Raw genomic sequence first — 25,920 nt, forward strand, 5'->3', positions numbered from 1 at the left:
CAGCGAGGGCAGCAGTCGGTGGGGTAGTGGCTCACATGGATGCATGCCGCCGGCAGTGAGGTGCAGTCGGTGCGGGCACACGCCGAGCCCCCGGGGGTGCATTCGCACTGGGTGCAGTGGTCCGAGTCCAGGAAGTACCACTCTCCCACGTAGTAGATGCTGCCGTTGGCCTCACAGGTGTTGTCCTCCTGCTGCTGCTGCTTCTGTTGCTGCTGGCCGCCCACCGAGAAGCCAAAGGCGGCCTTAGTGCAAAAGACCACCGCTAAGAAGAGGAGCAACATCGCCATGGTGCTGGTGGTTTTGAACTTCAGTGAACAGAAACTAGTGCAGAAAGTTGGCAGGAATATTTGTCACATTGTAGCTAAAAACGTCTTGACTTTTCTCCAAGATCTTGTAACTGGGACTTCAGCGAACAAACGCAATGAAGGGGTGGAGGCACTGGTGCATAAATATATGTACAACTGTGTCCCTCCCCCACATTTACCATTTCTAAAGTAGCCCATTACTGAGTTGCATACTTGAACAAATACGTTTGTGCAGCCTCGTCTGTCACACTCTCATCCACATATTTGTACTTATTTTATTACGACATATTAAAGTGACGCGAGAAGGTGACGTGAAACAAAACTAGTCAAAAGTCCAAAAATATTCAAGTTAAATGATCTGAATTGTAAGCCACGCGAAGTCTCGCGATAGTTCCCCTCCTTAGCAACTGAGATGTTAGCCGTGGATACCAGAGTCGTGCTAAGTGAAGACTGAAGGTGAGCTTCTCTTTCGCTAAATCTTTCTTTAGTGTTGTATGGAAAATAAAAATGTAATTACTAGGTATATTCTTAAATATGCTCATTGAACACGTCACAAACGTCATATTCGGTTTTTGTTTGCCAGTGAGCTTACATTAGATTGCTAACGTTAGCATTACCTGTCTACCTGTCAGTTTTTTAGCAATGTACTGTAAACACCCAGACTTGTTTAATACAAAAACAATATAACACTCTTTCAGTTACTTAGGACCAACAATACTAATTAAATGAATGGGCATAATTTGCTAAATGTACAAAATCAAAATGTAATTTCCAGAGCCAGCTTAAGGTGGACACCAAAACTGTATCCGGCCCAACCCCTGGAATGCACACAGTGCACTTTACCACATCTATCCAGCCAGCTGCTAATATGTTACACTTAGGTTTTTCCATACAATGTACATTTAAACAATGTTATTTTTCACTGGCCTCACAGGGGCCCAGGAGCACACCTGAGGGCCCTAAGCAACATATATCTATAATAAGCTATAATAGTAGATGTACAGTAGTATGTTCCAAGTTTCCATAAAGCTTAATTTTTCAACAAATTATGTCATTAGTTGCTTCAATAAAGCATTTATTGTTGTACTGTATTGTCCTTACCCGCAGACTGCCACCCATATGCAGTCTACCTGCGGGAACCCGATTGGTTGTCCGGGTCTGTCTCTGTGGAGCCTGATTGTTGAGCATGTTCCACGCTCTGAGATGCCAAAGATTCACACCATCCTGGGCCGCTCGCTGGTCGACACGTACACGGAGCTACACGCTGAGGTAGGAGCGAATTTTGTTGGATAGTTTTCCATTTACACTTCCTGGTACCTTATTTGACTACATGATACAGTTAAAATAAAGTATTTTCAAATAGAGTGTCAGGGGTGTTAATTGACCCAACTGCAGAGAGTAGCAGGCATTTATGGGGGGTAAGGCGTATGTTAAGTGGGAGGCCTTTTTTTCTTTAATTTTTTTTTACAATTGCATTCAGACATTTTATCCCAAAAATATTGTTATTTGATTACCATAATATTCAAGATTCAAGAGTTTTATTGTCATATGCACAGTAAAACTGGTGGTTCTGCTATACAATGAAATTCTTGTTCTGTTCATTCTCCCAAAAAAGAAAGAAAGAAAAACAGAAGAAAATGAATAAGAACATCAGAAACATAAATACCAGTAAATTAAGCAACAACAACAGAAGAGATATTAATACAAATAAATAAATCAATAAATAAAATAAAGTGCTATGAGTGTGTGCGTGTGTTGCGCGCGGCGTGTGTGAGTGCTTTGTTGAGAAGTCTGATGGCCTGTGGGTAAAAGCTGTTTTCCAGTCTTGTGGTCCTGGACTTCAAACTCCTGTAGCGTCTGCGTGACGGTAGGAGTGTGAATAATGAGTGTTGTGGATGTGTGCTGTCCTTGATGAGGTTGTTTGTTCTTCGTAGGACTATATATCGTATATTATAATATAATAAAATATTCAGGGCTCCAGGCTGATGGTCTCAATAAAATATGAGACATCGCAAATAAATTTTTCACCTGTTTGCGCATGTGCAACCAGATAAAAGTACGACGGTGGAACAAAAAACACACTGTGTCCCTTATTACCGTGAGAAAAATAGTGGGTAAAATGTGGAGTCAATTGAAGACTTGATTCATTTGATGAGGAATTTGCATAATGTCCCTCACCTTAGGGTGCAAAGTGCAGGTTTGGATTGCACTATTTAAAGTAAATAATTCATCATGGCAAGCTATACCAACCTCTGTTCATCCTGATTTTGTATTGCATTTTTAACACATTTTTGTACTCATTTATTCTTATGTATGTCAGCCTTATTAATAATTCATACCTGATTCTCCTACAGAAAACCTTCACCTGTCCAGTATTTTATATCCATTTTCTGTGTGGAGTTTGCATGTTCTGCCCGTGTGTTTGTGGGTTTTCTCCGGGTACTCCGGTTTCCTTCCACCTCCAAAAACATGCATGTTAGGTTAATTGGCGACTCTAAATTGTCCATAGGTATGAATGTGAGTGTGAATGGTTGTTTGTCTATACATGTATGTGCCCTGCGATTGACTGGCGACCAGTCCAGGGTGTACCCCGCCTGTCGCCTCCAGCATGCCCCCGCGACCCTAATGAGGAGAAGCGGTATAGAAAATGGATGGATGGATGGACAGTTAAAATTTACGTTTTTTATTTTAATTTTCTTTTTTTTTTACTGCAAACACTAGCACTTGCTCTTTATATTCAACCATTAACATCAGTTTCCACCATTTATGTTTTCTTTTAGTATTTCAGGTGTAGCATATATTTAATGATAAAAACAAGGCAACCAGCGTTTAATTGAGGCCCAGCATCTGTTATAACGCTTTAATTGTATGTTGTTATAATGAGCAAATATACCTAATGATACGGCTTGTGAGTGTTTATTCTTTCACATGTCCTTTTTGATAGTATGTCTGTTTCTAGTCAAATCCCTCCACACCACACTACAAGAATTTCCTGTCATGCTCAGAGTGAATCAGATTTTTACCAAGCTCAGCAGTCCTGGCAGTAAAAAAACTCTGGTTTTTGCAAGTAGCTTACATCTAAGCTGCATAAAGTCAGCAATTACAACTCCCAGACTGCCTAATAAAAGCCAAAGTTGTCTAAAAAGAAAAAAGTGGCACCACAGTGCTGTCCAAGAGTTAGCCAACCAGCCAGACATCAATATTTACATAAGGCCCACTGAAATCGCCCTCAGCTCTAGCATGTGGACCTCACTCAAGACATATCTGCAATGCTGATGAGAAGTCTTGATATGTGTGGGATCAAACAAAAAGAGGCCAGCCTCTGAGAACCTTTTTTTTTTTTCACTGCTTGCATTGTTTTGATGCTAAACTACTGACCGTGCTAACTTTCATGTATGCTGGGGCATTTTCAGAAGCCTAATGACTGGTTTCTGGACTTCTTCATTCTATTTCAGTAGATCCCCACTTTTCGTGGGGGTTACAATCTGGGACCATCATGAAATGACAAAAATACAAATCTAACCTAATCCTAAAAAATGTCGAGACAAGAGAGCAAACACCAGATTTTTGTGTGTCTTGTTTGTTTGTCTACCTTTGTGCTTTTTCTGTTGATGCACCAACTGGCCCAAAAAACAACCACCACAGTAAATAATTACATGAAAACCGACTTGGACCATATAGCTCTCATCTTATGTTGCAATTGTGACACCTCAGGTGGGACAAACACACACAAAAGCATACCCAGAAGCTGCTTTTCATTCATGTGCAGGTCTAATAGTAAGTGCACACACACCCAAAGGGATCAGACATATTTAGTCCTCAATTATGTAATCTAGTTTAATAGCTTTTCACATGCAAAAGGAAAAAATTGATAACTGGTGATGATTAAAGGCTGTAGAAAGGAAATCAAATTCAAAGATGTAGTGTGATTCAGTTCATATGCAAATTATCATTACACACACACACACACATACACACGTAAAGAAAGAGACCCACAAGAGGCTGAGCAAGTCAGGGGGGGTCGGCATAACAGCGTTAAAGAGGCTAATCCTCGACAGTTGATAAGACTGTTTGCGCATACATTCTTTAAATTCAGTGTGGGGAGAAATTGTGTGCAAGGACATTACTGTATGTTCATTCCATGCCTTTGTGCCCATGTGACTGTCAGTATTCCTGCCACTTCTTTCATCTACCGTGTGATCAGAGTGTGTGTGCGTGTTTGTGAACTAACCTACGTACTGAAAGCATGTGACGAGATGCTGGTTAATGCTACTTAGTTTTACAATGCAACCTCTAAGGTCGAACACCCCAGAGTCAAAGTGTCACCACCATAAAACTTTTAAAATAAATAAAATAAAACTTTTTATGAAATATACAGCCACTGCTTAGAGTAACTTATGTAAATTGAAGTATAATAAAAGTATAATCACAGTTAATACCGAAAATAAAGTAACTAAAGTCTCGTGAGTGTATGTTGTCTAGCCTAAGACGTGATACTTGGTTGCGGTCCACTGTTTGGATTAAGTGTTGCAATAAAGCTAAAGAAAAAGCTTGACACAATCTCAGACTTAATCCTGTGGTGTTCGCTGAGCTAATGTCTCACATAACCAACTTTAGAGGCATATTTTCCTCAAAATGTTGGTGAAAATTCAGAGGAATTAGCTGGATTTTGAGGTTTTTTTTATTTAATTTGTGATTACATTCTTGAGAGTGTGGATCATGTCCTCATTTCCTCACTCCTCTCATTCTCTTTTTTCGTTTATCCCTGACTGTTTCTTTTGTGGCTCTGTAATGAATTCCATGCCTTCCGTGCACCAATATGAAAGGTTTTTAGGTGGCTCCTCCATTCCTTAACACTGCCATTCCTCCCTCCATCAAGGTCTGCGCTGTCAATGCAGCTAGATTATTAGATTGTGTTTTTATAGGACTCCCCTTAAAATAGCCCCTGGAGGAGATCAACTGTTTTACTGCATAAGGAGGGAGCCACGAAGCCCTTTAACATAAACAGTCAACTCGACAGCCACAAAGAAACCCGCACTAACTGGCCGTGTCTGGATGCTAAACACACACACATAAAAACCATGTGTTTTCAGGTCCTCCAGCATGTTCCTTTTGACTCAAAGAGGTCAACTATGATTGACAAGCAACAGGTGTAGCCAGACATATTATGCACACATTTTCGTTTCCCTTCATGAGGTCTATCATTTTTTTTCCAAAGCACACTTGCAGGAGTTTTTCTTGGAATCTCCACTTCTAAGTTCTGGTTGTCGAGCTGACTAGTCTTGGAAATTTCAATGCAATTACAGAAAACTGAACGCAAAAGTGCATCCACAGCCGGATGGAGCGTAGTTTCATGTGTATTGTATGGTTCCATGAATCTCGATGTTGTATTGATTCTTTCTGCTAAGACACAATGACGTTGGAATATAAGCACATTTTTCACACAAGTATTGAGACATGTCAGTGTTGTACTTGCAGGACGGACAAATAAAATACTTTTCTCGTTTTGTCTTCCAATAATAAACTAATGAATTAATCACACGATAAATGAAAATGAAGGTGGCACAGTGGCCTAGTGTTAGCATGTTGGCCACCCAGTCAGGAGATCCGGAAGATCTGGGTTGGAATCTCCGCTGGGCATCTCTGTGTGGAGATAATTTATCAGGCCTCCATATATTGCTATGTGCATGCATGTCTTGTTTCCTCGCCTCTCGCCTCCAAACAGAGCTTCATAGACCAACGGCGTTCCATGTAACAATGGTGTGAGACTTCTTATCAGTCATACAGTCACTTTGTCTCTGTGGGGGAGGTGGGGCCGCTAGCATACACACACACACAGTGCAGCCAGGGAGCCTCTTGAGGAGTAATGCAAGGTAATGTAGTAGAAATTAGGAGGAAAAAAGATGATTGCAAGGCCAAATGCCACAGCCCTCGTATAGGAATATTAATAATCAGTAAGGTGAGCCTATCAACACAAACAAGCCAATATGCCGAATTTGTTCAAAAGTGGTGGTGACATGGCAACACGTGGCAACACAACAAACTTTCCCACCTCAAAAATATCCACGTTATGATATATTATCATACATTATTATTATATAGCTTAAGAGATGTTTCTCAACACATTTGGCCAAAATGTATAGAAGTATAGAAGATGACAGTAGATGCATTTGAAGTATGATTAGTAGTCGGCATACAGCAGCTTTATCTACCTCTGCATACGCTGTAAAGTGTGCTAGTCAGTTGTTTGTGTTTGTGTGGAAGTCATCTGTGTTGTCTCACTGTTGTTTACCATCAACTTATCAACGCTATTAATGCTGGATGAGCAAATTGGACTGGTTGCCAGACAATTGCAGGAACAGCAGCTTGGCCTTTACAAAATGTAACCCCAGTGCCCATCGTCACCGTGACTTGTTCCCTTTGCAGGCAGTCATGTGGCACAAGATATGGCAGGACAGCAAGCAGGGCGGACCACTTGGCTACAAAGAAGGGGGCCCTCTCGCCCGTCCGAGGGGCCCCCTGGCCGACCCGCCAGTGATCAAGGAGCTGGTGAGGGCCGAGGTCAAGATGTTGCTGGAGAATCTCCAAGAGAAATTCCTCAGAGAGGGAAGGTTGGTGCATGTTGTCACACACAAGCTCCCTCTGCAACACAACACAATTTTATTAACTCAGCAAAACGTGATTGTTTGTGTGCAACTTCCTGACTACACTTTTTTATGTGGATTTTGTAATGATAGGTACACCATATAATTGAAAAAATACCGTAGCTATAGTGTGAGTAGCTTTTTACTGGTGTTTGAATTAACATCATTATGTCAACACTCCCAGACCGCAGCTTCCCATTTAACACGCTTAACAAGCTTATACTGCCACACGCAATTTGCAATTTTTCCCGCATTACTTGAACCTTAAGATGACTGTCAAATAGTGGTTCTAAGTCTGAAAGAAAATTGCTTGGAAAGTGCTGGATATCCATCATCTTTATGTTTGCTGTCTTGTGTTTTTTCCCCCACATCTGCTTTCTTCCAACAGCTGGGATGTCATCCTTTGCACACTTTTTTCCACTGACAAAGACATCCATAAACCCTTATATTGGGCTCTCTTCTCACTTACAAATGAGATGGAAAGTGTCGAAACAAAGGAAATGGGAGTAGGGATGTTACAATGTGCTCTGAGAAGGAACAATAAGACACTTAAATGGTGGGTGTCTTCCATTTTTCCACAAGACATAAGTGCCCTATTTTAGAGGTGCAGCGTTGTTGGATAGAATATATGTCCGTACACTAACTGGCTGGCTAAATACGCATCTTAAAATGGTGTACCATTGTGATAAGTGAAGAAATATTGAGTATGGCTCTCGGGGAGCTCTTGGCACTCTGGATCTGTTTTTTTTATTTTTATGAAAGTTATCAGGGTTGTAAAAATCCAAGCAGTGGTTATAAAGCAGCCTAATTGCTGTTTGTCAGACAATTGATGGGCAACTAGTACTTGGAAATCAAATGACTTTTATTGGAAAACAAAGAAGAGTTGTAAAGCGCCTAGCTATGTGTGTTTATTAGAGTTTGTTTGTCCGTATGAGCTTGTAATTCTCCAGGCAACTAAGTTGTAGCTGCCAGGAATGTTGCACCGTGTAACCCTCAATGATAGCAATGTTTTCTTTTTTTGCGACCTTTTATTGCCTGTCAGTTTGCTTGACTTCTTTCCTGTTGTTACTTTATTTTTTTGTGTGTCCATTCATGCAGTACTTTTTACATGCGCCTGTATTTTGCATATTTAAAAAGTGCCATAAACAGCAACATTATCAAAACGACCCAAAGCACACATGCCAGGCCTGCATATGGTTTCACTTCGTAAAGAAACGATGTGCACTAATACTATACATTATATACATTAGGTAATCCCTCGTTTATCGTGGTTAATTGTTTCCAGACCCGACCGTGATAAGTTAATTTATGCAAAGTAGGATTCCTTCTTTATAAAAAGAATGTTTTCATAGTTAGACCATAGACCATAGAAAATCTAATAATGTCTTTTAACATTATTAGAGCCCTCTAGACATGAACTAGCACCCCTATAGTCACTTTTATACTTGTAATCCTCAGTATAGTCGACATCACAGCAAATAAGCCATTTGAGACATAAATGAGACTTGTGCTTGTGTGTGTTGCTATAAATGTGTTCTATGGTAACTGAGTGAAGACAGGAAGTGACGTTGGGGGCTCAGAGTTAAGTTTTAGCTTGGCATGGTTTACTGCAGCAACAGTAGTTTTTATTAGGAATTTTTTTGCCTATTGCGAGATAATTCAAACTTGCAATAAAAGCCTGTTGTTGCAGCGGTCAAGGCATTTGTGTGTCTCACCGATCATTGTGGTAACATTACTGACACCTACAGTAATGACCAGTGTAGAATACTATATATCATTTATAGTCTCTTTGAATGAGTCTTCTGTATGGCTTATATTTGAATATTAGTTCATTTAGTCATCTGTATGCTTGAAAATGATCAATTTAGTCAAAAAATAAGTAAAGTTAGCTTCAATATGCATATTTTTGACAAATAGTAGGCCATATTCATCCACGAAACAACATGATTTATTAATGCATATTTGAAAAAGCAACACCTCAAAATTTGAACTGTGAAGTGTCGAGGGACGACTGTATACACTAATCCTTTTAAGCAAAAACGGCACTAGAGTGCTGTGGTTGGCCACTGTTTTTCACTGAGTTTTTCCTCCTGTCACTCACTGTCAAGCAGATTTTTATTGCCATCTAATTAATTTATTATTTGATTATTTATTGTTGAAAAAGCAGGTCTTGAAAAAGAGGGGTCATCTTATAGCAGGGTCAATACGGAAATATATCTCAGTGACTACATAGTCTCTCTTGAGGAATGAAAAGCAGCATTACTTTACAAACTGAAACCTTCCTTTGTCACATACTCACTCCGTCAGACTTGTAAAGTGCCCTGGCAGGGATGTAATGGATTACATAAAGTCCCATTGACTGGAGGGGAAATGTAAGTCCATTGTTATTTACTGCCAGAACATTGCCATAATGTATTTGTGCCCCCACAAGCTGTGCCAGAACAGATCTTGTCTCTTCATTTACTTTTTTTTAGACTGTGTGTGTGTGTGTGTGTGTGTGTGTGTGTGTGTGTGTGTGTTTGTGTATGTGTGTGTAAGTAATTGTATAAAGTAAGTGAGTAATGTTCAGAAAACTAACCTATAAGATCATGTTTTTTGTCCGGTCGGTTGATTAAGCAAACTCACTTTTTCATTCTCATTCTTTTTGTATTGTATATTTTAAACCTAATCTAATTACCAACAATGTTTCTCAGTAGCACTCGGGGGCAAAGGTCTAACGCCACCACCGGGGGGGAGGCTTATTGTGATTCGAGCTGTGTGAGGGGGGTACCTTGTAAAAGTGATTTAGTTTATTGGACTCTTCCTGTGTGTGGTCCTGATGTCATGGTTAGCCATCCATCCATACACACACGCACACACACACACACACCCCTGTGGCAGTATCTGTGTGATTTGTCTATGAGTGGAAAAGACTCATTTTCCCTAATGCAGGAACAATAAAACCAAGCTGGCTCACCTGCAGCTGCCTGGTTTAGTTACTTGTTTCCCCTTATTTAGGGAGTTTCAGAGTATGTGATGCAGCGACTTAATGTTTCCATTTTAGGATCTTATGTTTATCCGGCTCCTGCTATTGGCTCAGCTCATCTGTTATATTGTGTTGACATTCAATATTTGGCAAACATCTGTGGTAATTGAATGTTGTCTTGTCATTATAGGCACGACGAGGAGTTTTTAAGTCGTTATAATGCAAAGACTGTGAACTTTGCACTGGGTCGCCTTGACATCAGCTCCAATCCCAAAGATGAAATCAGGTGTGGGCGATGCCACCATACCAAAGCTCTCATGATGTGACTGTTTTCTCAGTTTTGTCCTCTTCCTCCTTCTCCTGTCTCCTGAAGACTGAGCTCTCGCTGTTCCATCCAGTCCCATGTGGAAGAGGAGATAGAAGCTGTGAAGGACAAGCTGAATATCATTGACATCAACAAAGTGGTGGAGCATATCAAGTGAGTAGCAAAAAGGAAGTGGCTCCAATCAGTCATTCGTACTTTTTGTGCTGCATGGACCTAATTGGCTGTAAATCACTGAGTTGAGTTTCAACCCGTTTTCTCTCCTTAGTTCCCCGCAGCTGTCCTGAGCAGCTTTTACTTTGCTTTCCGCCTCCTCCACTCTATCCTTCCTCTTTCCTCTTCCATCCCTCTCTCTTAATGGTCTGTGTGGCATTGCGGCCATTGGGGCTACCTTGGAAGAGAGCCTGTTCCCCCTCTCTTTTTTTCCGGCCTCACACCACTTCCTGACTTGAGCAGCACAAAAGGGCCCATTGTGAGATAGTGCATCCCAAGATTCGATTGTGGTTATGTAACCAGAGAGGGAGGAACAGGGTTCCTCTGGAAAATTACTTATTAGTCCTTGCTTTGTTGAGCCTTCTCCCTTTGCAACATTTTAATGGAGACACAGTTATGTTAGTGGAGGAAAAGGCTTCTTGAGACGTCATCTGTACTTCTGTGTAGAAGGTGTCGGACGTTTCGCTCCTCATCCGAAGAGCTTCGTCAGCAGTTTGTCAGTTTGCTGACGAAGCTCTTCGGATGACGAGCGAAACGTCCGACACCTTCTACACAGAAGTACAGATGACGTCTCAAGAAGCCTTTTCCTCGATGGACAACTCCTGTACGACTGAGAGCCTACACAGAAGTTATGTTAGTGCACATTACAACTGGGACCTGCTGTTTCCTGTATGACCGAGATTCTAGTTGTTTCTACAGATAGCTGCCTTTGTCAATGAAAACACTTGTCTTTCACTTTTTCAAACTAACCGTAGATACCTAATTGCACCTACAGTATCTCACAGCACACCCCTTACATTTCAGCAACCGCTTATTTAGGGACAATACGATAGAAGGTAAACGTGGATGTACAGTGGTGTGAAAAAGTGCTTTCCCCCTTTCTGATTTCTTATTTTTTGCATGTTTGTCACACTTAAATCTTTCAGATCATCAAACAAATTTAATTATTAGTCAATGACAACACAACTGAATTGAGATCTATGAGTCTGGAAAAGGTTATAAAGCCATTTGTAAAGCTTTGGGACTCCAGTGAACCACAGTGAGAGCCATTATCCACAATTACCGAAAACATGGAACCTTTCCATGAGTGGCTGGCCAACCAAAATTACCCCAAGAGCGCAGCGACGACTCATTCAACAGGTCACAAAAGACCCCACAACCACATCCAAAGAGCTGCAGGCCTGACTTGCATCAGTTAAGGTCAGTGTTGATGACTCCACCATAAGAAAGACATTGGGCAAAAACAGCCTGTAACCCTCTTGGACATGGTATTCACTAGAGCTGCACAGGTTGTTACTGGAATCCAGTCATCAACAGCAGAGTTCCAAAATGAAAACCACTGCTGGATAAAAAGATCTTTAAGGCTTGTCTCAATTTTTCCAGGAAACATCTTGATGATCCTCAAGACCTTTGAGAAAATACTCTGTGGTCTGACAAGACAAAAGTTGAACTTTTATAGTGGTGGTAGTGTGATGGTCAGGGGCTGTTTTGCTGCTTCAGGACCTGGAAGACTTGATGTGATAAATGGAACCATGAATTCTGATGTCTACCAAAAAATCGTGAAGGAAAATGTCCGGCCATCATCTGTTTGTGGCCTCAAGCTGAAATTTACTTGGGTACTTGGGCAGGACAATGATCCAAAACACACTAGCACATCCGCCTCTGAATGTCTGAAGAAAAACAAAATGAAGACTTTGGAGTGGCCTTGTCAAAGTCCTGACCTGAATCCTATTGAAATGCTGTGGCATGACCTTAAAAAGTCGGTTAATGTTGGAAAACCCTCCAATGTGGCTGAATTAATTAATTAGTTATCGCAAACGCTTGATTGCAGTTGTTGCTGCGAAGGGTGGCCCAACCAGTTATTAGGTTGAGGGGGCAATCACTTTTTCACACAGGACCATGTAGGTTTGAAATTTTTCTCCCTTAATAATAAAGAGTTTCATTTAAAAACTGCATTTTGTGTTCAATTGTGTTATCTTTGACTAATATTTAACTTTGTTTGATGATCTGAAACATTTAAGTGTGACAAACATGCAAACAAATTAGAAATCAGGAGGGGGGCAAACACTTTTTCACACCACTGTACTTTAGAGTAGTTAGTATACAGCTTATATAGCAGTATGGAGTTCCTCTTTACTGACAGTCAGCACACATCCATTAGTCTAAATAGTTGGCAACACATGTAAGTGTACATCAGAGTGAACATGTCCAAATTGTGTCCTTGGTGTGAATACTTGTGAGCAACAATCTTATCAGGCACTGCCTTAACCCTCTTGGACATGGTATTCACTAGAGCTGCACAGGTTGTTACTGGAATCCAGTCATCAAGTCATCTTAGGTTAAACACCATGCTTCCCCCGACCTTTCTACTGCTTCAGGATGCTCCACAGGTGCTCCATTGGTCATATTCGGCCAATCCATCACCTTCTCATACCTCAGCAAGGCACGATTTTTGGACTCCTTATCATATTGGAAAACTGCCATCCGGCCCAGTTTCTGCCTCATGCTGTCACAGTACATATTGGAATTAATGTTTCCCCTCAATAAACCACTGCTCCCTAGTGTTAGCAGCACTCATGGAGCCCCAGACAATGATGCTTCCACCACCAGACACAATTATTTTGCTACTCACTTGCCATTTAGAAAATAATGGCTGTGTGTTGAGTCATTTTCAGTGGAAAGTAAATCTATTCTGCTGTACAAGCTGTACACTGCCGACTCTAAAGTGCATCTAAGTTTACTTTCTATAGTATTGTCCCTTGAGGGGGGATATACAGGTTTGCGTTTTTTAATAAGCTGAAAATCTTAATCAGCAAAGTGAAATGTCAATTTGTGTGTAACGGCTCAATAAAATTTGTTGGTTTCATCTTTTATTTTAAATTGCCAAAATAAAACAACTTTTACTTGATATTCAATTTTTTTGGGTAGTACCTGTACTGTAACCAAAATTCTGAAATGTGAAGAGTGAACTCACTTGTGCAATACTTTAGCTACTAGGGATGTCCCGATCCGATTTTTGGCTTCTTATCCGATCCGATTTTTTTTTGTAGTCTTGCCGATCCGATCCGGTACCAATCTTTTTTGTTTTTGTTTTTTTAATAACTCTGAGGTTTTGTTACAAACATGAATTTGTGGAATTGAATATGGTTATGAAAATAGCTCTTCAAAGCATTAAAAATAATGTAACCAAAGTATTGCTGAATGTACTTTTTTATTACACAGCATGACCAACAATATTGTTTGGCTTTTGTAACAAAGTGAATCAGGTACCTAATCCAATAAAAGTCCATCCAATAAAAGATAAAATTGGAAAAAATGGGCGTGCAAAATACTTTTAGTTTAGGACTAATCATTTCACATGTTTATAGGTCAATTTTTGGTGTGATTTAGAATATGACTAGAATTTTTTTTTTTACAAACTCTCTTGGGGCCCTATGAAATCTGTTTTATTTTTTCCCAAATTCCATTTTTTCTGTTTTCATTTTTTAGAATTCATTTTTTTGCCTTTTCCACATTTTACCAGCATAGAGTGTGTGCGATTTTGGTTAGTGAATAAAATGCAAAAATCCTTACATTTATTGATGCAGTACATCATTGGCCCATTTTGTCCAGTAATTGAGAAATGGGTGTAGCTTAGCTAACTTTTCTAATGGGATGTCAGCGTGAGCACATATTGCTACAAAATCTTTAACAAATTAATGCCCGTGCTTGTGATTAAGGAAGATGTAGTCAGAGATGTAATTCCAATTGCGTTATTAATGTAAGATATTTTAATGACACTCTTATTTAGTTTAAACAATCAGTCAAATGCAACAAAGACCTCTCTTAATTTGAAGGCCGGAATGTGTTGTGTGTGTTGAGAATGGCAATTGACTGATGATACGCGCTGGGTGCAAGAATAAACGTGCATCTCATCTTTTTTCACTCAGAACTTGCACGTCGTCAGTGGGCAAGGTAAAATGGTCCTTACATTAAAGCAGTAAAACACAACACAGTGAAAATACGATGTATTCGTCACGCACGCACACATACACACGCACAGCTGCACTAGCTAAACTAAGTGAACCCCGCTAGCTTCCATTCACGCTCCATAACAGAGGAGTTTTCAAGGTTTTTCGCCGACGTTTCAACATGTTTGGTAGTGTTTGTGCGGTCCCTATTATAAGGAACCAGTGGTTAGAGCGGCACTTCCCTACACCATGACGCAGCAGTCCAGGCACAGTGGGAGGGAACTACTGCTGTCGCTACGGAGCCCATTATCTGACGTCCAAGGTGAAACTAACTTCACCACGGTACACCGCGGACATGTCTGCATGGGGGTGTTGCGTTTTCTTCTTCTGGCGGGTGGCACGAGTCGAGCGGCAACCAGCTTTGAGGCGCATTACGGAATGCGCCGATATTATCCGATATTCACAAATACACCGAATCGGCAGCCGATCCCAATCCTGAAGATCAGATCGGGACATCCCTAGTAGCTACCTTCTTAGCTTCCTTACGTACTGGTCGAATCATTCACAGGTGTATCCTGATCGAAGAATGTGCAGCATTAAAATCACACGTAGAGCATATACAGGTAAGGCATCGAGTTCTGAATTAATCTTTAATCCTCTTTGCTTTAATCCCTGAACCTTTAAACTATGCGTGGGTAACCAGATATTTGCCATAATGTCCGCCACTTCAATGTGGATTGCACAAACCATATAATATCATAGCATAGTAATTGCACGCCTGTATGTTACACATGCAAGAATTGTGTATTTTCCTCCACTGCTTCATACCACAACATCCATACGTGTTCCGACACCCGCAGGGTAGCAAGAACACACATGTAACACTTATATGTGTCAGTATATAAGGTAATGAGGCCAGATGTCTGCACAGTATGTGCAGAAGTTATCAATTGTGATAAGCAGCGCTCTGAGTGGGTTGTAATGAAGACAAATATTAGATATTGTCGTTTTGGGCCAAAATCTCCAACATGATGCGGCACAGTGCTAGACCCACTGGTGAATAGGCCAAAAATATATATTTCATTAACTGTCAGTTTGTGAGCAAGTTTGTTTGATCTGGCCTTTTCCATACTTGGAGAAATAGCTAATACACATGAAAAAACAATATAGCGCGCACACACACACACACACACACACACACGGTGGTTTTCATTCACTGTAGATATGTATTTTTGAGGCTAAATTATGATGGAATACTTCTGTTTAACCATTTACGGTCGCACAAATTCCTTTCCCTCTTTCTCAGTTTGTTATTTTTATCCGATTTGCTTCCTCCACTCTTTCCAAAGAATACATTAATTTTGTACTTTTCCAAGTCTGGACAGTTAAGTGCTAGTTTAGTTGTCCCCCAGCACTGCCATGTACACTGCAAACTGTAACATCAGTCCCTTCTGGGGGCTGTGTGATTTGTGGTTTTTTTGCAGGAAATGATCAAAAAGCAATGTAGGAGACATGGTGAGGATAAGGAACCAGAACCAACCCTTGCAGGTAAATGCTGTAAGAACTGTGGGGCAAATGCTGCCATCTAGCGGCCCATTCGTGCTCATTGTTGAAATCTTGTCTCAGGACTGTATGAGTATATTATTTTGATATATAATTCTGAGCCATCCATCCATTTTCTATGCCGCCTATCCTCACTAGGGTCGCGGGGGTATGCTGCAGCCTGTCTAAATATTATAAATAATTGAATAGAATGTTTTACTAACAACAAATATTTCTATTTGTTTGTGAGCTGTAGTATACTGTAGTTGCTAGAATAAATTGTACCAAAAAGCAGTGACGTGCGGTGAGGTTTCAAGGCTGGTGAGGCACTGACTCCTTTGGAGTTTTTAATGTTTTAATGTTTGTTTAGAGATTAACAAGAAAAAAAAGAGAATAATGCACTTTGTTTAAAAAAATGTCTTCACATTGTTTTCAAGTACTTCTTAGTCCCATGTATCTATTTTTTTATTAACTGAAAAACATTTGTGTTATCTTTTATCTATATATGGAGTACTATCCTTCTCCAGGAAAAGTTCTCATATTTTGTTGTAAATGTCTGATCACCTCCCGGTGAGCTTAGATATATAATTCTCCATCTTGGCAGTCAAATTCATTCAGCAGAGCATGAAAATGTCTTGCATTTGACATGGCTGTTCTTCAACTGTCAAAAAAATCCCACTGGCTTTTCCTCTATGGAAAGACGGCAGTGACAGCACCTTCCAGCTCACGCACATCCCTACCCCTCAGGATGAAGCAAGTACTGCAGGCACCTTCACATGTGATGTTACACGGGCTGGAGAAAGCAATGGTGTATAATAGCCATCACCAAACGGTAAACCTCGGTCCGGATCCGGACCCAGTGATGGGCTTTACGGACCCGTGACCAATTCAAGTGAATGGGAAATATAATAATAACATATAATCATGCTCGCAAACCGATTGCAGCGGCAGTTTGCGGCCGTAACTACTTCAGTTATTACAGTTACGTGGCCGCAAACGTGGTGACATCACTCAAAATAAGCCAATGAAATAGTTTGTTTACTTGCCGAGCGAATGAGAACAATGGCTTGTTCAAAAGTAAGAAAAGTTGCAAACATTTAACAGTGAATGGACATTCATCCAGAATCTGTCTCACATGCTCTGAAACTGTAGCACTGGTCAAAAGTGCAAATGTGACGCGACAACCTGACAAAACACGCATCATTCGAGGGGAAGTATCCACCCAAGTCGTGAGAGCACGGAAAATAACGTTGCCTAGTGCCCAGTATGAAAAATCTACGAGGGTCATAGCACATTAATTTATAGCACAGCAACGTGCTGTATGGACTGTATGGGTATTGGAGCAAAACACAAATCTTTCACCGACAGTAGAGTTGTGAAGGAGTGCTTCAGCTGCAGTGACCTTACTCAAAGGTAAACAAACAGGAATTGTGTGGCAAATTCAGGTGAATTCCAATATCAACTACAACAATAACAAGAACATGTGGAACTTTAAGAGAATGCACTGTTGTAGCTTTTCTGTTAAAGAGAAACCAATTAAATTGTTATTTTTTTGTATTTTTTTCAGAGAAACCGTTTTTATTGAACTTAAATATAAGCCTCTTGTGTTCATTCATTGTTTGTACAAACAAACTTTGGTCCTGGTTTCTTTTAAATGTAATTTAGGTGCCAAAATAATTGTGTTGTAGGGTGATGTGCAGGGTCTCATTACATTTGTTATTCATATGAGCGAGTCTGTTTCAGCTTAAGGCAAAATAAGGTTCAGACTTTAGCTGTGAAAAAAAAATTGCATAAACGAACCTTACTGAATTTTAATTGAAGTCCCCTGGTGTGTATTACACTCCTGATCAAAATCTTAAGACCAGCTGAAAAATTGCTAGAATTTGCATTTTGCACATTTTGATCTTAATGAGGTTTTAAGTAGAGCTACAATATGCAAAAACAAGAAGGGGGAGTGAGACAAAAAGCATTTTGAAAAAGTAATTTATTGAAAGCAACAATTAAACTGAAATAGGCTGTTTATCGGCTGATCAAAAGTTTAGGACCATCACTCAAAAAATAACAAAAAACTCTTCAAACCAAGACAAAAAATGTTCTCAGTAGGACTCAGTAATGAGTAGCTCCACCGTTCTTGTTAATCACTTCAAAAATTGCTTTGGGCATGCTTGATGCGAGTGTTTCCAGGAGGCTAGTGGGAACATTGCTCCAAGTGGTGAAGATGGCTTGAAGAAGGGCATCAACTGTCTGGAACTGATGGCCATTTTTATAAACTTCCCTTGCCATCCATCCCCAAATGTTCTCTGTGGGATTTAAATCAGGGGAACATGCAGGATGGTCCAAAAGAGTGATGTTATTCTCCCTGAAGAAGTCCTTGGTCAAGTGAGCATTGTGAACTTTAGCGTTATCCTGTTGAAAAACCCAACTGTTACGAGAGCCCTCAGTCATGAGGGATGCCCGCTGCAACATCTGCACATAAGCAGCCGCTGTTTGACGACCCTGCACAACCTGAATCTCCAGTGTTCCACTGAATGAAAAAGCACCCCAGACCATGATGGACCCCCCCTCCACTGTGCCGGGTAGAAAACATCTCAGGTGGGATCTCCTTGTCATGCCAGTAACGTTGGAAGCCATCTGGACCGTCAAGGTTACATTTTTTCTCATCACAGAATAAAACTTTTTTCCACCTTTCAAAGTCCCATGTTTGATGCTCCCTGACAAAGTCTAAACGGGCAGTTTTGTGGCGTTGAAGGAGACGAGGTCTTTGAATTTGTTTTTTGTTTTTTAAACCCTTTTCCCGCAGATGCCGTCTGATGGTTGTTGCGCTGCAGTCGGCACCAGTAAGGACCTTAATTTGGGTCGAAGACCGCCCTGTGTCTTAATGGACAGCCAATCGGATCCTCTGACTCAGCGCAGGTGTGATTTTTTTGGGTCTACCACTTGACTTTTTTGTTCCATAATGCTCAGGATCTGTGTGTTAATGGACAGCCAATCGGATCCTCCGGCTCAGCGCAGGTGTGATTTTTTTGGGTCTACCACTTGACTTTTTTGTTCCATAATGCTCAGGATCTTTAAAAAAAATGTAGATTGACTGATTCACTGCGCCCAACCTCAGCAGCAATGGCACGCTGCGAGAGGCCTTGCTTATGCAGCTCCACAATCCGACCACGTTCAAAAAGAGAAAGCTCCTTAGCTTTAGCCATCAGGAGGGCATGACAGTGTGAATGCCTGACAGAAAATGAACATTTTGAGCAGATTTTGGCTTTTATAGCCTGTGGTCTTAAACTTTTGATCAGCTGATAAACAACCTATTTCAGTTTAATTGTTGTTTTCAATAAATTACTTTTTCAAAATGTTTTTTGTCTCACTCCCCCTTCTTGTTTTTGCATATTGTAGCTCTACTTAAAACCTCATTAAGATCCAAATGTGCAAAATGCAATTTTTCAACTGGTCTTAAGATTTTGATCAGGAGTGTGTGTTTTCAGGGAATGTGTGGAAAAAGTATATTAACCCTCTTTAGAGTTTCTTACATTTCTTTATAAAATGTAGTCTTCATCTAAACCACAAGAATAAACAAAGTGTCTGCTTATCAAAAATAACATGTAAACATAACAGGGCAGCAACGAAAAAGTAAGTGAACCCTTGGATTTACTAACTGGTTGACCCTCCTTTAGTAGCAATAACTTCAACCAAACGTTTCATGTACACTACCAGTGAAAAGTTTTAGAACACCCCAATTTTCACAGTTATTTATTGTAATTCAAGTCGTTGAAGTCCAATGAATAGCTTGAAATATGGGGCAAAGATAAGTGGTAAAGTGCCAGAGGTTAAAAAAGGTAAGGATACCCAAAACTGAAAAATAATGTATTTCAGAATTATATAAAAATGCTTGTTTCACAAAATGGGTCAACAATTCTGTTCTGCAGAAATGGAGGTTGATCAAGCCTTGGCAGTTGGTGCAACTAATTCCTACAGGTGTTCCAAGTTCTGGTGTACTTACTCCAAACTCTGTCTGCATAAAAACAGTGTTCGGAACACACATACCCTCCTGAACATCAGTTGAACAGCATTGAACTGGAGAAAGTAATTTGATGCTACCAAAAATGGCAAGAAAATTAACAGTGCAAGAGAGACAGACCATTTTAACACTTAAAAATGTATTTTTTTTCCTCTAGAGAAAATGGAGTGTTCTAAAACTGTTATACAACAACACTGATATGCATATATGAACTCTAATGGACTTTTTATGTTAAAGTTTTCTATATTTAGTTTTAATTTTACACAAATATGGGACCCCACTCAAAAAGGCTTAGAGAGATCAATAATTTAGAATATATTAAGTCTCTGAATGTATTCTTCTTAATAACGTTATACTGAAGCTAACCGATAATAAATAAAATATTTTTACCATTAATGCAACTACTGGTGCTGCATGGTTTTGCACCTTAGTCAAAAGGGTTGGCTCTGCAGAATTAGCTAGCTGACTATGTGATCAAATGAGGAACGTTTACTTCTTGACTGCCACATTATCCAGTAATAATTGAGTTTTTGTATCTGACCCAGAAACTATCGGAAGGGCAGCTGGCATTGGCTCTGGCCAACAGCATTGCGGTAGAAAATGGATGGCTGGATTAAAATGCATTTCAAAAGTTTGATATTTTTTACGTTATTTTTAACTGTGTGATTTCTATAATGTTTTACTTTAAAATGTCAGCGAAAAAAAATTGTGTTAAGAGTAAAGAGTTCATGTGAATCTTTTTTTCAATAAAAATATGAGAACATATTATTGTTTGTGTGGTATTAGATTAAGCAGACTCTGTTTCTTCTTGTGATTTAGATGAAGATTCTACCAGTATATGTATTATTGGCGACATATTGACAAACAGAAACTGCCAGGCGCCATGATCCAACTCAATGCACTCAGTGATTGCACACAGATGGTTGGCAGGTCTTGCACACTAAGCCAAGAACAGATACTTGCAGCCCCATATTAGGTTTCTTCCCTGTATTTTATCGGGAAATGTCCAAATTCAGCGATTTTTACTGAGGAAAGGGTTTAAAAAGTTTAGAATCATACAGAAAATACATTTATAATACACTTCAGTGGAAGGTGGAGGCTCTGCCTCCCCTGACTGCACATCACTGGAAAAAAGTACTGTGACAACTAGTGTAAAACAGGAAGTGTATCCTTTTTTAAAATAAAATATCATTTTATATGACTGTCTTTTTAGACTTGAAAGAGCTTCGAGGTGCTATTCAAAAAGACTTTGAGCTCTATCCATCACCTCCCTCCAATGTCCCAGATAAAGCACTGAGAAAGACATTCAGGTGAGTACAATTACTACGGAAGGTAAACTGTCATTGTATTGATTAATTTAAACATAATTTTAAATAAAAAAGGCCTGAAACTCTGGAAATCTGGAGAATAAATATAAAAATATTATTAGTGGTAGGATTATTGGTATTATTCTATAATTTAACGGTGTGCACCTGTTTTTTGTACATATATTTAAAAATGGGTCATTCTCCTGAAACAGGTATCAAAAGTGTGACATAGCAAGCAAAAGTAAAGTTATTTTCGAACGAATTTGCATATTAAAATAAAGTATCACTTGTTCGGTTTCAGTTTATGAAGAAAAACGTGCAAGAAAATATGACATTTATATATGGTATAGTTCATGGTAGTCTCACTGTTTCTTTAGTTTTTCTGTGCATACACAAACAGTCAGGAAAAATGATATTGTGCACTTTATTGTTTAATACTTGAACAGGATGTTGTAGGAAAATGAGTGAGATCCATAGGAATATTTCCATCGATTTTGGGATAAATTAATTGGATGGATCTAACATGGACATCACAACAACAAGTATTGGAGAAAAAACACATTTGAAAGTATTAAATAAATTATTTGTATTCATGATTCAATAACCGGCATCAAAATTGTTCTGTTAAGATAAATATTTTAAACTCTGAAGTAGACCTCGGGCAAGTGGAAGAAGGTAGGTGGAGGGATGGATGGGTGGGATTTTTAAGTATATTGAGGTAGCGCAGGGGTCAGCAACCTTTACCATCGAAAAGCCATTTTGCCTCCTCTGCTAGGAAAAGAGTGGTTCCCATGTTTGTGTAAAATTAAAACAAAAAATTGCCAACTTTAACTTAAAAAAAAAAGTCCAGTGTTGTTTGTGCATTGCCGCCTATGCTTGTCATCAATAACCATTCTACTGGTCCTGTCCTTGACTGTCTTTGCAAAGGGAGGCATTCTTTCATTTTCTGAATCATTTCTGGTTTATTTTTTAATTCGAAGAGTAGATGCTCAGATATTTTTAAGAACGATTATTTCATGTATGCTCCATCTGTGAACTGCTTCCCCATCCTTACGATCTCATGTGCAGCCTAGTGTTGCCAACTTGCAGATTTTCTCGCTAAATCTGGTGACTTTCCAAACCCTCTTGGTGACTCATTTTCTCAAAAGCGACTAGCGATAAATGTAAGGACTTTTCTTGACGTCGTTGGGAGATTTTTCTGGTATTTGGAGACGTAAAAGTGAAAACACACATTGTTCTGTAGTTCCTGCCAGTGCACAGTCAGCTCCCAACACTACCTGCCCCTCCCGGAGTCACCACCTCGGCGATTAGCGTGTCACGGGCGCCGAGCACTTAGCTACTGCATGTTTCTCGTTATAAAACATATTGCTATGCTCTCGTTAATTACATACCGAGTTTTATTTTACTGCACCGTAACTTGCTTCAGACTCCACTCAAAACTCCCTTACCGCATACACTAGCCTACCTCCCCCTACCTTGCTCATCCATTGAGAAGTCAGAACGCAGTGTAGATGTATTCACAGACTTTCAGTGAGTCGGATATTTCATATTCTTTTCGAAAATGTACGTGCCCTACTTCTGTGTTAAAAAATTGCCGCGCTCAGCGAAGGGAGCCGTAACAAGGAGGCTGAAGAGTCGCATGCGGATCCGGAGCAGCAGGTTGCTGACCCCTGAGGTCACGCCATGATTTCCAGTATAGCCAAGCTAACAACAGAAAAACAGAGGACAAAATCATATAAAATAACTTCATTATTATAATTATTAACAACTGCTATAAGAATGAAAATTCACAATTCACAAATGGCTCTGTTTACGATCAGCCTTCGTTTCAACAGACTGAGATGGACTGACTGATCAGTGTGCCGCTGCGTAAACCTTTAGACAAGATCTCAATCATTTCGTTACTTTCCACTGTGTTCCTGTCAATGATATCACATTTAAGTACCGTACTCATATTTTAGTTTGAGAATCGATCTTAGCGCATAAAGAGCTGGTATCGGAGGTACTGATATTTGAGGATCAATCCACACATCACTGCTGACCAGGGTCCTTACTTATAAAACTGTGCATGGAAATCTGTCTATGTGCATAGGGACAAAAATATTCAGACCTAAAAAAAAGCGGCATAGGCACACAGTCACGCAATTTGTGCTTCACCAGCTGTCCAAATGTGCGTACGCAACTCCACCCTACGTCACGCCCTGTCGAACGCCTTCAATTCACCATAAATGGTCAATGCAAAGTGTCTCATGAATGTCGTGTCCATATTTAATGACCACTGATTGCATTTCGCTCGCTTCTTCTGAATCAAGGCTACTATGAGAATGAAAGCCCATCATTTGTGGAGAAGGAAAGAGGAAGTTTACACACATGGCCCTGACACTGTCCACACAAATAAAGGCCGTGCATGGTAAACAAATGTTGCCGTTGATGACATACTTGACATATGCAATGAAAAATTGTCAAAAAAAATTGCTAGAAACAGCGCAGTAAGTACATATTAGCTCTGTGTCTTGTAATCTTAACCCGTAGAATGATTTAATTGACAACCTGATGTTTGTTATAATTAATATTAATTTAACACATAATATTACCATGATTATAAAATAAAATGTTTAAGTATTCAAGCGCTGCATTGTGTTTTTCATGATATAAATAACAAACGATATCCATCAGTGTCATGTAAAATAGCAACACTTTCCACAAATGTTTTAAGTCAGTAACGGCTTGATGTTTTCATGCACTTTATTGGCTTCCATTACATGTTTATTTCTAACAAATTATTTCACCACACCACTTCAAATGTGCGTCACCTTTTTTCCATGTTTCCAAAAAGTGCGTACGTCAGCTAAAAAGGTGGCGTACCGGTGCGCACATCCTCACGTCAAGTTTTGGTTTTATAGGTACCATACTTGGCGTGGAAAACGGCATACGCAACTTTTCGGCCCTGTTTTGTTTCGCAGGCTTTGTAAGTAAGGGCCCAGGATGTGATGTAATGGCAACATGCTGACACGCAACACAGAGCTTGTGGATGGACCCTGCTTCAAACTCTGTGCAAGACTCAATACTGTGTTCTTCAAAGCATTGTTAGTTAGCACAAGAGTAACACACTTCACCTTCTGCGGAAAAATGATGTAAAAAAGTAGTTCCCCCATAGTGTATTGATTAGAAAGCCAAATTGTAACGCGTATTGTGGACATCACGCTATATTTCTGATTTTGAATCAGTGTCACTTTTGTTATTGTCTGAGTTTTGACAAAAAAAAAAAACACTTAAATACATTGTGTGTCAAGGTTGACCTCAGCTCATTTGTATTTACTCTTCCTCAACTCAGTTTTGGTTACGTCTGAGACGCGTACACATTCTGTCGGAGTTTGGTCAAACTGCATGTTTTGGTAACAGCAGAATGTGTTTGGTGCACAATGAGTTGTTATATTTGGGAAATCACAACAGCTGAAACATAAGTTCCACCGTTTTGAATTTTTTTATTTCATCGTGTTTGTGACATGTCACAAAATGGCGATGCGCAAATGGGCTGAAATTGACATCAGATTGTGTTTTATACACAATTACACACGAAGAAAATATTCAACACCGTTTCCCCTGTTTATTCAGTGGGTTTGCACTATTTTTTTATTTGGTTAGAGATGCAAATCACTGGAGTCTGTGGGTCATGCCCCTCGAAGTGACGGCACTCTTTCTGGTACCCCTTTCAGGAGAATCACCCATATGCTGTATGTGTGTATATGTGTATATATATATATATATATATATATATATATATATATATATATATATATATATATACACACACACACACACATACTTGTACAAATATATTTATTTTTTATATTTTCCCTAATTCCTCCATTGAATTGTATGGCTCCACATATTTTTATCTTATCATTCACTATGGTCTCATTTTTATACATTCTACAGCCTCGATATCGTGTTTGTCCACATGTCCCACAGTTGCCGGATGCCTGCATAGATGCTTAACTTTTTCAATATGTGCCTTTTTCTTCCCATCCATGCGGTCCCAATGGCTCCCCTCCAGATTTCCATCAGAACAAAAGAGCGCTGATAAGACCTCACAAGCTTTAACTGCTACCTCCATCCGAAGACCACATCCTCCCTCCGCTCCACCTAGACTTACTCACTTGAACTATTGCGGCTCCCTCAAGCCAATAAATACTTTGGACGCTATCTCGAGGACTTCTCGGCAGCACAAAAGTCAAGCTGATGTCTGTACCAGGACGTCTCGACACAGGAAAGTTTGCCTTAAAACTCCAGCAGGGGATCAGGTGGCGGGGGAGCCTGAGGAAGACGAGTCTGATCTCCACTGGCGGTTTCTCACCTGCTCGGGTAGCTCGCCCTTCATTCCCTCACAATATCTCCAGCCTGGGTAGGGAGGCTGATCTGTGGACGATAGACAGCAACAATAAGCAGCAAAATTGTCGCTTCACCCTTTTCCCACTCTCACACCTGGCTGAGGTGGAAGCAGGAAGAGATGGAAAAGGCTTCGTCATGGACAGGAAGTGAACCAGTAGTAAAGCCTGAGAAAATGATCAACAAATGTTTACAACTGGTCACTTCAACAAGTCAGCTACTGAGCTGATGAGATTTCTACTAAAATGTGGAAGTGACTGGATCAATA

At 39.9% G+C, this 25,920-nt stretch overlaps 1 protein-coding gene across 3 annotated transcripts; it reads left to right on the forward strand.

Moving 5' to 3' along the window:
- The first annotated feature begins 34 nt into the window (after positions 1-34).
- Positions 35-25,680, forward strand: ccdc24 (coiled-coil domain containing 24). Of its 3 annotated transcripts, none has more exons than XM_054769334.1 (10): positions 35-288; positions 1,413-1,574; positions 6,732-6,916; positions 7,338-7,505; positions 10,105-10,200; positions 10,288-10,392; positions 14,968-15,022; positions 15,884-15,947; positions 21,170-21,266; positions 25,321-25,680. In XM_054769334.1, the coding sequence occupies exons 1-10, from the start codon at positions 157-159 to the stop codon at positions 25,670-25,672; spliced, it is 1,416 nt and encodes a 471-aa protein (XP_054625309.1). In that variant the 5' UTR covers positions 35-156; the 3' UTR covers positions 25,673-25,680. The 3 variants fall into 3 exon arrangements, with proteins under 3 accessions (XP_054625309.1, XP_054625312.1, XP_054625310.1); XM_054769335.1 differs by having other exon boundaries at positions 260-761; XM_054769337.1 differs by lacking the exon at positions 7,338-7,505 and having other exon boundaries at positions 38-288.
- The last annotated feature ends 240 nt before the right edge of the window (positions 25,681-25,920 follow it).

This window comes from Dunckerocampus dactyliophorus, chromosome 2 (genome assembly GCF_027744805.1).
Source record: "Dunckerocampus dactyliophorus isolate RoL2022-P2 chromosome 2, RoL_Ddac_1.1, whole genome shotgun sequence".
Classification (NCBI taxonomy): Eukaryota; Metazoa; Chordata; class Actinopteri; order Syngnathiformes; family Syngnathidae; genus Dunckerocampus; species Dunckerocampus dactyliophorus.

Coding starts and splice junctions, on each gene's coding strand:
- ccdc24 (XM_054769334.1), top strand. CDS start 157: ATGCTGCCGTTGGCCTCACAGGTGTTGTCCTCCTGCTGCTGCTGCTTC. Junction 15,023..15,883: donor CACACGTAGAGCATATACAG/GTAAGGCATCGA, acceptor GTTTTTTTGCAG/GAAATGATCAAAAAGCAATG. Junction 21,267..25,320: donor GCACTGAGAAAGACATTCAG/GTGAGTACAATT, acceptor GCTCCCCTCCAG/ATTTCCATCAGAACAAAAGA.